This window comes from Mixophyes fleayi, chromosome 3, assembly GCF_038048845.1.
Source record: "Mixophyes fleayi isolate aMixFle1 chromosome 3, aMixFle1.hap1, whole genome shotgun sequence".
In the NCBI taxonomy this organism is placed as follows: Eukaryota; Metazoa; Chordata; class Amphibia; order Anura; family Limnodynastidae; genus Mixophyes; species Mixophyes fleayi.
The window spans coordinates 104244920-104257739 of record NC_134404.1 but is presented as its reverse complement, the minus strand read 5'-3'; the positions used below and the strand labels follow the sequence as shown (position 1 = coordinate 104257739).

The following is a 12820-nucleotide window of genomic DNA, read 5'->3' as shown; positions in this document are numbered from 1 at the left end:
AGAATGAAATGAGAGATTTGGATGTTTTCACTAATAGATAATAAACTATATCTAGAGGACTGGTGAGTTCACGTCTTTATGCTATGGGAAAAGAGGCCAACCATATCTAATCCTTCACATTTGCGGAAGAAATCCACAGAATTGCTTATGAACAGGGCCGGATTAAGGGAATGGAGGCCCCCCTCTGATATATATAATACAGCATAATATAATAGAGCTGCTCAGCTCCTCCTGTACTCCCCCACCAAGTGCTTACCTCCTATTCCTTGTGGTCCAGATCCGTCCTTTCTTCACTGCAGGCGTTCTTCAGTCACTCCCTGTAGTGCTTCCGCGGTACACAGTGAGCACCTTACTCAGGAGATCTCGTGAGAGTGAGACTGACTCATAGTCTCACTCTCATGAGATCTCCTCAGTAAGGAGATTACTACACACCGCGGAAGCACTACAGTAAAAGCAGGCAGCTAACAGCATAACATTTGCTGTTAAATGCCTAATATTCTCCATAACCTGACATTTGAAGCCTGGGGCGGGTCGCCCCCAGTCCTATGAATAATGACGGTACAGAAATAAAAAAAATAAAAAAATCAAGTTAAAATACTTTCATGGGCCCACCCTCAGATACCTGAGGCCACGGAGCTCTAGCCCAGAAAGCACTCAGGTTATTCCGGCCCTGCATATGAAGCATTTATGTCTCAGTTTGATGCACAGTTATACTTATTAGAAATGTGCTTTATGAGAGATCCTATTTCTGTCAAAGATCTTAACAGCCACAAGAAGCTGCAAAAGTTTCTGAGAAAAAGAAGGGCAGAATCTCTAGCTTATAATGTAAGCGTTTGAAGGTGGCTATTCTGACAGTTTGCCCAGTCATGGTGCTGCTGCCAAAATGGGCCTGGTGCAAAGAGATGATGAAATTTACAAGGTTTTAGGGCAGTGGTTCCCAAACTTTCTCAGTTCGAGGCACCCTTAAGGTCATCATAATTTTTCCAAGGCACCCCTTTTAGGGAGCCCCCCAGTCAGTACAACAAAACCTGGAGTCTACTCCGAAGTTGGGTGTTCACTGTTGCCCCTAGTGGTGGGGACAGACTTGGCTGCAGACAGCGGAGGGTTGTTAGATGTGTACCGGCTGAGAGGAACCCAGGGAATGGGTGATGAGGCGAAAAGCAGCGTGATGTCCAGATAGGAGTAAGCAGTAAGCGTGTCCAGAGAATATGCCAGGGTCAGAGGTCTCAAGCTCAGGTTCAGAATCAGGGGACAGGCGTAAGGTCGGGGTCACTTGCAGAAATTCGGAATCCAGGCAGACGGTCAGGGTCAGAAGCTCAGGTTCAAAGTCCAGGAACAGGCAGAGGTCAAACACAGGAATCAGTCACAGGTTACACACCAAACAGATGAGCAGATAGCAGGCAGCAGTTCTGAAACAGGATGCTATAACCGGCAGTGAGGCTCAGTCCTCACTGCCTTAAATAGTACTGATGGCCAATCAGGAAACAGTCTAGAATGTGTCCTCAGCTGCAGCATAATAAAAATGCAGATCCTGCAGCCAATGGAAAAGGCAGAGTACCAGCGGTAAACTAAGTCCTTAATCAGCCCTGATTGACTGATCTACTACAGCCTTGCACGGCTGACTCAATCTCCCCCTATGCGCACGCGCCCGACTGTTTGACAGCTGGCTGGGCGTGGCGCCAGAAGCTCCCCTGCATCCCGGTTGTTGCCCAGGCAACTGGGACACTGAAACCGGAAGTGGCACCCCAGTTGCCGTAGCAACAGCCGGGACGTCACCAGAGAACCCAGGAGAGTCGCGGCAGTGCCTGCGGGCGCCGCGATCACTAACAACCCCTGAGTCAAAATAATTACCGGGTAGTCCCATTTTTAAGTAGTTGGGTCAAAATGACGTAAGATGTATTTAGGCCCTTTCACCATCACATTGTGCCCCTTCATCATATCACTGCGCCCCTTCACCATATTACTCTATCCCCCTCTTCGCCATCTCACACTCTGTGTCCCCTTCTTCGCCATCTCTCTGTCCCCCTTCAGCGTCTCTCTCTGTCCCCCTCCTTCAGCGCGTCTCTCCCTGTCCCCCTCCTTCAGCGTGTCTCTCTCTGTCCCCCTTCAGCATCTCTCTGTGCCCCTTCAGTGTCTCTCTGTCCCCCTTCAGTGTCTCTCTCTGTCCCCCTTCAGTGTCTCTCTGTGCCCCCCTTCAGTATCTCTCTGCACCCCCCTTCACTTCCTTTACTTACCTTCTTTACTCACGTCCTTTCTGCTGCTGCTCCTCACTAAGGCTGACGGACGTGATGAGGTCACGCCCGGCAGTCAGTGAGGAGGAGGATCCGGCGCTGGATGATGGGTAAGTTGTTTTTTTTGGTCTGTTTGGGTTTTTTTCTCTTCTTTTTCTTGCTAGGGATCGCGGCACCCCTGTGACAGCGCCGCGGCACCCCAGGGAGCCGCGGCGCACAGTTTGGGAACCGCTGTTTTAGGGGATAAAGAACTCCCATAATGTGTCATGTAGAAATATCAAGCAATGCCATATAGTGTACCCAGAGAATTCCTATCCCCTTGCCCCAAAGAGTACATACAGTTCAATAAGTTGAAACAATAAATACAACACAATTATGGCAATTACAGAATAAACTCCCTGGTGTGCTCCAATAATTTCATTATATATAGTGCACCGTTTGGGAGAGGAGACTAGCCTTTGAAAGGGTGTAATTGTTCTCCAATGTGTTCCTGGTTATTCCATCCACACCAGTGTGTTTCTGGTTATTCCATCCACACCAGTGTGTTCCTGGTTATTCCATCCACACCAGTGTGTTCCTGGTTATTCCATCCACACTAGTGTGTTCCTGGTTATTCCATCCACACCAGTGTGTTCCTGGTTATTCCATCTACTCCCATCTTTTCCTGGTTATTCCATATACACCAGTCTGTTCCTGTTAGGAACTCCTCTAGCCGGTACAGCACAACCCGGAATCTACTCTGCCAGTCAGGTGTTCACTGGAGCCCCTAGTGGTGGGGACAGACTGGGCCGCAGACTGACAGAGGGTCGTGAAGTGTGTACCGGCTGGGGAGAACCCAGGAAAGCGGGGCGAAGTCCAGGCAAGGGTCGAGGGCCGGCAGCAGACAATGAATCCAATAGACAAGCCATGGTCAAGGGTTACAAGCAAACAGGAAGGTCGGTAAACACGCCAGAGGTCGGGGTCACAAGAAACACAGGCAGGGTCCAAATCCAGGCAAGGGGTAATACACAGGCAATCCAACAGAATATTCAAAGGGCAGGAGCAAGGAGCAGAGCAGGTCAGCAGACTGGAAACAGAAGCTATAACCGGCAGTGAGGCTTCAGACCTCACTGCCCTAAATACCAGAGTCAGCCAATCAGAGCCTAGCTCTGAAATCACCCACAGCCCCTGCTTGATAAATATATTAAACTAAATTAGCCCACAGGCTATGTATATTTTCTGCGCACACGCCCGGCTGTCCCCAGCCGCCGGGACGCGGCGCTACTGCAACTGGCTTCCGACCGTTGAGGGCACCCGAAGCGAGCCGCGGCGGCTGTGAGTACCGCCGCGGCTCGTAACAGTTGCAGGTTATTCCATCTATTTTAGTCTGTTCCTTGTTATTCCATATACTCCAGTCTGTTCCAGGTTATTCCATCTATTTTAGTCTGTTCCTGGTTATTCCATGTACTCCAGTCTGTTCCTGGTTATTCCATTTACGCCAGTGAGTTCCTGGTTATTCCATCTATGCCAGTGAGTTCCTGGTCATTCGCTATCTGTGTATACCTTAATTCATGCCTCACTCCACTTACCTGTTGGTCACAAACGATACCTGTACAAAGGGCCATGACGTGCGAACGGATAGCAGCTAAGCCCATACCTTACCTTACCTTACCTCACCTTACCTTACCCTACCCATACCTTACAGGGTTCTTGCTGAACATCTACCCTTCATTAGATTCAAGTTGTTATTTTTATGGATGAAACACCTCTTAATATGGTAGCCTGCTGCAGAGGGGTGAACATGGTGTACATATAACGTTAACCGTGAGCTTAACATTTCTTTCATGTATATTATCTGGCTCAAAATAGTGGCTTGACTTGCTCTTTAAATAGTTATTCCTGGCAAAACTATGGCAATGCAACAAGCATTGGCAATGCAACAAGCATAAGAAGTGGTGTGGTCACTGACATGCAAACCACACAAGTTAAAATTCAGACAGATAAATAGTTTAAGGGTCTTACCTTATTTTCTAAAGCCATTTACACAGGGTTTTCATTATACTGTTTTTGAATACCTATTAAATATTAACTATTAACCTAAATATAACTCTTCAGAGCCAGTCCTTTCTAAAACTCCATCAGGCCTACAAATCCTACAATGAGTCAAGTGGGATTCACTGGAGACAGTGTGCTGTAATCAGTATGTAAGAGATATGAGACACATTTCTTGCAATCTTCATGTGCCTATGAAACAAAACTACCAATAAAATCCAACGGAACGCTTCGGTTTTACCTTTCTAAATGTAAATGAAACAGAAAGCAGGACTCTGTGTTGGGTAAACGGCTCATGAGGAAATACATCTTTGAATAATGGTCACACCAATATAATAAAAGGTTTCACAGAACACAAAATGGCCGTGTAAATCATATTTTATGCCATAGGAAAATTACATTCTCTTCCACCTGAAAATCTGGAAGGAAAAAAGTAACAAAAAAACAAATATTGCATTACTAGTTCATAGAATCGTGTTTGAAAAATATGTTTTATTTTTATTAAATTTGATAAAACATATTTTTAAATAGGTTATGATATATCACATTGCATATTGCATTTGTTCCTAAATATAAATCATCTCTGTGGACCTCAGGTACAGTTGGATGCAATTTACATCATAACCACAGTGCCTCAAACCGGACCTGGAGCCTGAGTCTTGGTACTGTGTCTGGCATTTTCCCCTCCAGGCTGGTCCCAGCTCTCCTGGCATTCCAGGAGTCTGGTGCTCTCCTCCCAGTTCTGGGTCCTGATGCATTCTTCTGCTTTGCTAGTGGTGGCTGTGCAGAATCAACGGACTTTTATGTATTTTTTTCTCATGTGACTAATGATGTCACTTTGGCTGCCTATTTTGAATCCCCTATGCCAGGCCTAGCCAACCTGTGGCTCTCAAGGTTTTGTGAAACTATAAGTCCCAGCATGCCTTGCCAGCTACCAGCTGACTGTCTACTAGCAAAGTATGCTGGGGCTTGAAATTTCACAATACCTGAGAGCCACAGGTTGGCCAAGCCTGTCCTGTAGTTTTTACACCAGCTCTGAGCACAGTATGGTGCCTGAGTATTAGGCCTCCTTTATTCCAGTGTTCTCTGTGATACATTGTCTTTGTGGAGCTCCTGTGTACCAGATTTCTGGCTTGCTTTCTGACCATGAACCTCATCTAGTGACCCTGACCTCGGATTGACCACTCTTTTCACTTGCTGATTTGAACCATCACTTTCCAGCCAGTACTGACCCAACTAGTTCTGCTGTATTGAGTGGCATTAGTTATTGCAGAAGGGAGGGAGTGTCTTCTTCACATTCTTTCTTTATTTTTTTCCCTGTCTGAGATTCAAGATAGCTCAAGCAGCATGTGGTTTGAGCTATCTCGCCTCTCAAAACCACTTATTTTTTTTCAGACGATATTTACAGCAGGTTATCCAGCAGTTTGGTAAAATGCAGTATGATAAATTAAGCACTTTCTATTCATAGCATAAAAAAAAATTGGAACTGTGGTGCCTAATCTACGTTTTTCCAATGGTTTGGTCTTTACTTAATCTGGCTATTTGAACAGTACCAAGAGAATCTCTGAAAAGTATGTGGTTTAAGAGGACTGCACTTTAATACATTTCACCTTAGAATGCAAGTATTATTAAAGCCCCTGTTTCAAATTCTAGCTATGTCTCTTGTGTGCCTGTCGTCCCACTGCTTGGATTCTGTCTTTGTTGATCTCTTCTTAGCCAAAAGTTTCCAAAGCTGTTCCAAAGGCTTTTCCAAATGGGAATATGAGCCACTCTCCCTCAATTACAAACACAGAAAACATCGCACAACTGTAGAACAGCGCTGAGTAAAACAGATGTGGCAGAAAGTAGTCTGTAAATTATAGGCACTATAAAAACATATACAACATCGACACTAAAGACCTGATAGAGAGTGGAAAGTAAGTACAACTTGGGATTGAAAAGTTGAATGCAAGTGTATGCGTATATACGCCATATTCAGATGTGAACATGCACCCAAGCCTGAATGAGTAGCAGATGCGTCTGCCTGACAAAAAACCACACCCCTCAGACACTTATGTCCTATCTGTACTAAAACCTAATATAATTTTATAATTTTATATGTTAGAAACCAATTATTATGAACCATCATTTAAACTTGAATAATGCAACTAATGCAGCAGGAACAGCTTTCAAGACAAGGGTTAAAAAAAGAAAGTTATCTTTGCTGTAAAACGCTCAGCAAATCTTAATCTATGGCCGAGTGACTACTAAAGTCTCAATAAGAGTCTATGAATAATTCACAGACTGGTTCGGATGTTCATCATCCATTACGTACACCTGCCCCTAACTACCTGCAAATAAAACCGCTTTTGTAGCCATATCTGCGACTACGTTCCAGTCTGAATCCATACACACTGCTCGAGCACTCTCTTGCTGTACGTTGCCTATGTTAGTCTACCACTTCCCTCCCCAGTCACTCCTCTTGAAGAGTAAGGAATCGTAAGTGGAAAAAAGTCGCTGTCCTGAATAGCCTGATGCATGCATGGTGTCTGAAAACACAAAGATGCACTAACCAAACAGGCGTATGTCTCACTCTGAATCAGGCCAATAAATACTTTACAGTCCAGAACAACGACTTATATGGTATGTATACACAATTTACAAGCTGGTCTTCCACAAGTAGTTTGTTTTCTGAAACATACAGTTAATTGCTTAGCAGTGAGCTATTCATGCTAATACACTGTGGACACGTTCAAGTCCTTCCTTTCTGAAGCAGTTAAGTAAATCATATTGGAAATGACCATGGACTGATTTATTTTAAACAAACAAAACAACCAATATATATATTTAATATATATTAAACTGACATAACTCTTTAACCTCAGTTTTCCATTTATCACCTTTCCATATGAAAATGTTTATTCAAATTGTATCTGTTTCTACTGCCATTATATGTCACTTCTTTCTTCATTTCTTTACAAGTTTAAACTTTTTCAACAACCAGGTACACATATATTTGGAGAAAATTCCACATTTCCAACTGTCTGGACTCTGGTAGAAAATGATGAAAATTTGACAGCGCCTTAGGGAAGCCTGATATAAATAATCCTTTATTTGCAGCTTGCAGAGCTATGTTTTCTGTCTTTTTTTATATTCTACTGTTTGATTAGAGGACTAAAGTGAATGCTTACAGAAAACGAAATGGGTGATAATGTTCATATGTCCAGTAAAAATGTAAGGTTGTAACAGACGGATTTTTATTGCTATGTTTTGTTTAAGATATGGGATTTCAACGGACATTGTCACCATAAATTAAATGCCGGAAGAGACAGAGCTGCAGAAATCTCGCAGATACTAGTGCTGAAGAGAGCTATACTGGTGGTCGGATGGGAAAGGTATGTATTTTGTATACATACAATGTAGACTCCAGTTACTACAAGCAATAGGCACGCGCCTGCCTGTTCCCCACCTCTGCCGTAGTCCATAGAATATCACTCAAGTTACGTGGTGTAACAGTATCTAACTTACCTGACCCAAGTCCCTATTGTGCGCATACTCAGCCTCCCCACTCTTCCCCCCAGCAGCATATTGGTTGCTAAGTCCTGGCATTGTGTTTCGGGTGCACTTGGTATCAATGTGTGATTATATAATACATTTTTTGTATTTGGCAGGATTATGACATCATGTCTCCTTAGTGCCTGCACAGGCAATCCTCTTTTTTAGGGCACCTGTTCTCAGCAATCTTTGCCTGAGAAATGTTCTGAGGCCTCTCTGTGTGAACTCCATTGGCAGTTGCTATTTTGTTGCTGAACTTTTGCAGCCTTGAATGCTTTGTTTTCTCCAGCCCTTGACTTTGGTTACTGGCCTAGATCATTTTGCTCTCTCCAATCCTAACTTTGTCTAGTTCCTAACTATGCCTTGCAGATTTTCACTACACCTGCAGAGCCCCAGATTGGATAGGCCTGCTCCAGAACATGGCTGTTACCCTTAATGTCAGAAATGTTGCCCTGCAATTATTTTCTATGCAGGGACTCCTCTAAGAATAACTATCTTTGGCAATTCTTTTGTTTAAAATAATGCAATTGAAATTTATGAAAAGTTGAACTCTAACCTTAACATGTATTTCAACACATAGATGCTCCACTTACTAAAATAATGAATGCTCTTCTCACATTTTTTTCTTTTAAGGATAATCACAGTTTTCCGCCGTAACACTTTAACTCAATTTCTCGTCCAACCTTCAGAATGGAAAGGAGGGGTTCAACATCATGATGATATCTTATGTGCAGCTTTTTTGCCTCCCCAAATACTGGTCACAGGTAAAAAATAAATCATATTGTTTTGTCCGTTTTATAGTTTTATAGACTATGAATTGTCATATTTTTTTGTTGTCCTAATACTAGGTACATATGATCTGCCCATAAATACTTACATTTATCATTTTAGTATATCCCTCTTTATAGCAGCGTAGGATTATAGTGGTATAGTGACATTTTTCGCAGTAGCCAAAGGCATGCGCAGGCCTGGAAAAATGCTTCAGTAAGTACAAGATACTTTATGAAAAGTTTGAGCACAGTATACATCATCATCGACATATATTTATATAGCGTCAGCATATGCTGTAGCACTTTACAATTGGGGTCAAACACAGTAATAAAATAATAATGGGTAATAGAGACAGAGAGCCCTGCTCGCAAACTTAAATCTATGGGACAATTGGAGTTTGACACATGAAGTTAAGTGCTATGTATTACATACTGGTCCAGCCAGATTGCTTAGTGGGCTATATGATCCAGTCAAGCAGCAATGTTTGGTCAGGGGGTTGTTTTCTTGTGCTAGCTGTGTAGAGGGTGGTTATAGGGTACCCTAGGGAGGTTAAGAGAGTGGTTGAGGAATATTATAAGCTTGTCTGAAGAGGTGAGTTTTCAGAGAACGCTTGATGGTTTGAAGACTAGAGGAAAGTCTTATTGTGCGAGGGAGGGAATTCCACAAGGTAGGTGCAGCCTGAAAAAAGTCCTGTAACCGGGAATGGGAGGATGTGATGAGAGTGGTAGAGAGACACAGATCTTGTGCAGAACGGAGGTGTCGAGTAGGGAGATATTTTGAGACAAGTGAAGAGATGTACCTTGGTGCAGTTTTGTTGATGGCTCTGTATGTTAAAGGAGTTGTATACCACCGCACTAAGTATTATTATTTACATATCCAGACTGATATTCCTATCACATTAATGAGTATATCATATAGCTGGATTGGTGCACCTCTGCATGTGAAATGTTAAATTTAGAGACACATGTGATAGAGGGAAACATGCTTAACAAGGGCACTCTGTAATAATTATTTTATTTAAAATATACCTTTTATTTATTCAATTTAAAATATAGTGTTCCCATCATAGGCCTAAATATCGTTTGCAGCGAAATAATAAAAGAAAGAAAATTAGAAGTTAAAATAAAGATGTTAATAATGTGGCAGAAAGATGCCGAGCCTCAATATGTTATTTTATTCTTTGTATAATTAAAAAATATATCATTGTTTATTTTCACGCTGTGTAAATCCAAGTTAAACGAGATATATATACTAGTCAACAGGTTATGTGTTTATAATTTTTATTAAAGGTGAAGCCTATTCCTTCATTTTGTCATAAATAATGACGTGGATCACATTCCTATGTGTCTATTACAGGAGGTTAGAAAGTAGGGCTAATATTGGGTTAATTAGTGTAGTCACTGATATTATTTAATAACAAATATAAACTGTTACTATGTATCTCTTAACATTTCACCTCAAAGACACTATGGTGTGGGGAAAGCTGAATTATATCTATTGTCACTTGTCCAGTGCTAGGGATTACTAAATAAATGCCATAATTAATTAGCACTATGTATCTCATAGCACTTCAGCCTCAGAAACACCATAGTTGTGGACTTGGGTGATATTATGAGACAAGTGAAGAGATGTACCTTGGTGCAGTTTTGTTGATGGCTCTGTATGTTAGTAGAAGCAGAGCCGTAACTAGGGTGGTGCGGGCAGTGCCGTCGCCCCGGGCGCAAGCCCAAGAGGGCGCAGCAGCCGCCCGCTACCTTCCCCTCCCCGCCGGCATAGTAAAAAAAAAAAATTTGCGGCAGTGTTAATAAAGAAAAAAAAAAAAAAAGAAAAAAAAAAGGGTCACCTGATCTCGCGGCGGCTCCCTTTCTTTAGTACTTTAAAATCTGTAATCCCCATGATGTCCCTTACCCAGTGGCATGACTTGGCAGACACATACACTATTAACAGTCACCCGTCTGCCTTAACGGCCATCATCTGACACAGTACTTTGTCAGAAGAAATGATAATAAAATATTGGTGTGGCATCAGAACAGCTGATTTAATTCCTCCTCACAACAGGACTTGTAAGTTATCTGTGCCGAGTGCTGCATACCTCAGATTCCTCCGGCACAGCTCTTATCTATCAGACAGTAGCTGAGAGCAAGGGGGAGCTCGGGAGCACGTAACGAGGAAGGCAGCGGAGTGTCTGACCTCCTAAAGGTAGGGACCTTTCACCTCAGAGCTTACTTCCCATGTCCAGATGCTGGTATCTTTCTGCATTGCGTCCTAGTCTCTTTTTAATGCATTATATCATTTGACACATTATAGTTTTGAAGTGGAACAAAGTCTAAAATATAATATTGATTTGTTAGAATAATTGCCAATTGTATTGTCTTGCATTCTTTGTATCTCAGAATAGCAGTTTAAACTGCCAGTAAAATGTATTATGTTTGCCTTATTGCCTTACTTTTGTTCATATTTTAGTTTGTCTTTTACAAATAGTCCAGGCTAGCATTTCCATTATCTTATACATTTCTGCACAATCAGTGTTTTTACATGTATGAATACATGCCTCTAACTTGGGGGTTAATTCCTCTATCACACACATTAGCAAATTTCCAGTACCAAGGAGAAAACAGTCTTTAGAACTTTTAAAACACATCAGCAAATTTCCAACACCAAGGTGAGAGTAGCAATAACAAGTACTGACAAATATACACATGTAAGGTTGAACGCAAGAGTTGTCAAACCTTGTATACAACTTCTCCAGACCTCTATATATGTGTCCAAATATTCTATAACCCATAGCAACCAGTGTTTTCCTTTCACTTTGTGAACTTTCCTAGACAGTTATATAATCTGATTTATATGGATTACAGCACATATACTCAATTTTCTTTAATAATGCCTGATTGCAAATACATACGAGACTGTCATAACCACTGCCTGTAGTTGGAGCAAGAGATACGGCAGAAAAACAAGTAATTTTGAGATGCACAGAGCTTGATTTAGACGTGGATGGGTGCACTTGAGTTTTACACCCCTTCCCCACCCCTTCTACAGGCTTTTACTTACCCGCAGTGGAACGTATCTTCCACTGACAGGAAGTTCGGCATTTGGAACGCAAACTTGCGTTCCAAATGCCGAACTTCCTGTTGGTGAAACGCACATGCGTTCCACTGCGGGTAAGTGAATGAAAGATCTCTCTCTTTCTCTCTCTCTCTTTATCTCTCTCTCTCTCTCTCTCTCTCTCTTTTTTCTTTAAGGTACTTTAAATGCCACATGCTGCAACCCCTAAAAGAAACTGTCTATTAAGTCACTCAGGCAACAACAGTTACAAAGTACTTTTGTTGTACTACATAAATGCCAGGCATTACAAAGAGTGAACACATAAAAAAAAAAAGTGGATGCGTTACCCATAGCAACAAGATTATAGCTATTTTCTAACACGTACTAAATAAATGATAGTTATAATCTGAGGGGAGGTGTTTCTCTCTCTCCCGTAAATTAATGACACTTAATGGAACAAACACCTTCTTTAGGAATATTTATTAAATGCTAGTTATTTAAATTAGATTTTATTGTTCTCTATTGCCCAAAGCACCTTTTTACATATCTCAGTGTTTTGAGGGGCAAGGAAGACAAACGGTTGTTAAGTTATTTGAATCTCACCACTGTATGTGTGTGTGTGTGTGTATATATATATATATATATATATATATATATATATACACACACATCATGCATTTGCAAATATGTGTAACAGAATTATTTCAGTAAAGTGCTAGCCACACCCCCCACTTTAAGTTGGCCACACCCATGTTGCAAATGCCACTCCCACTTAGATGGGGGGCGCCGGTGCCCTGTCTCGCCCAGGGCACTAAAATGTCTAGTTACGGCACTGAGTAGAAGTATTGTATATTGGCTTTGGTAATAAACAGGCAACCAATGTAGAGACTGACAGAGTGGCCGAGCAGAGGAAGAACGATTTTCAAGGAATTTCAATCTAGCTGCTGATTGCGTACTGTATACACACACTATAAAATATGTGGGATTTCACCGGATGTCCACCATCCAATTCATGTTTAATGCCTACCCCCCTAAACTTTTATGGTCTGTCTATATTGTACCTTGTTTTAATTCTCTATAAAATATCACATAGTTTTATATATCTACTGAAGCCGTGATCCATTTTGCTAAGATGGCGCATGTCTTTGGACACTGCAGAATTCCACATAGATTAACTAATAGGACTCTATTTCATCAACTGAGTG

The 12820-nt window shown here is 41.8% G+C and overlaps 1 protein-coding gene across 1 annotated transcript in view; it reads left to right on the top strand.

The window, feature by feature from the left end:
• WDR49 (WD repeat domain 49) overlaps positions 1 to 12820 on the top strand; it is a 109150-nt gene that overhangs the window by 56483 nt on the left and 39847 nt on the right. Inside the window, exons 9-10 of the mRNA XM_075200567.1 lie at positions 7521 to 7636; positions 8430 to 8560. Of these exons, the coding sequence (XP_075056668.1) occupies positions 7521 to 7636; positions 8430 to 8560 (247 nt within the window). The remainder of the gene's footprint in view (positions 1 to 7520; positions 7637 to 8429; positions 8561 to 12820) is intronic.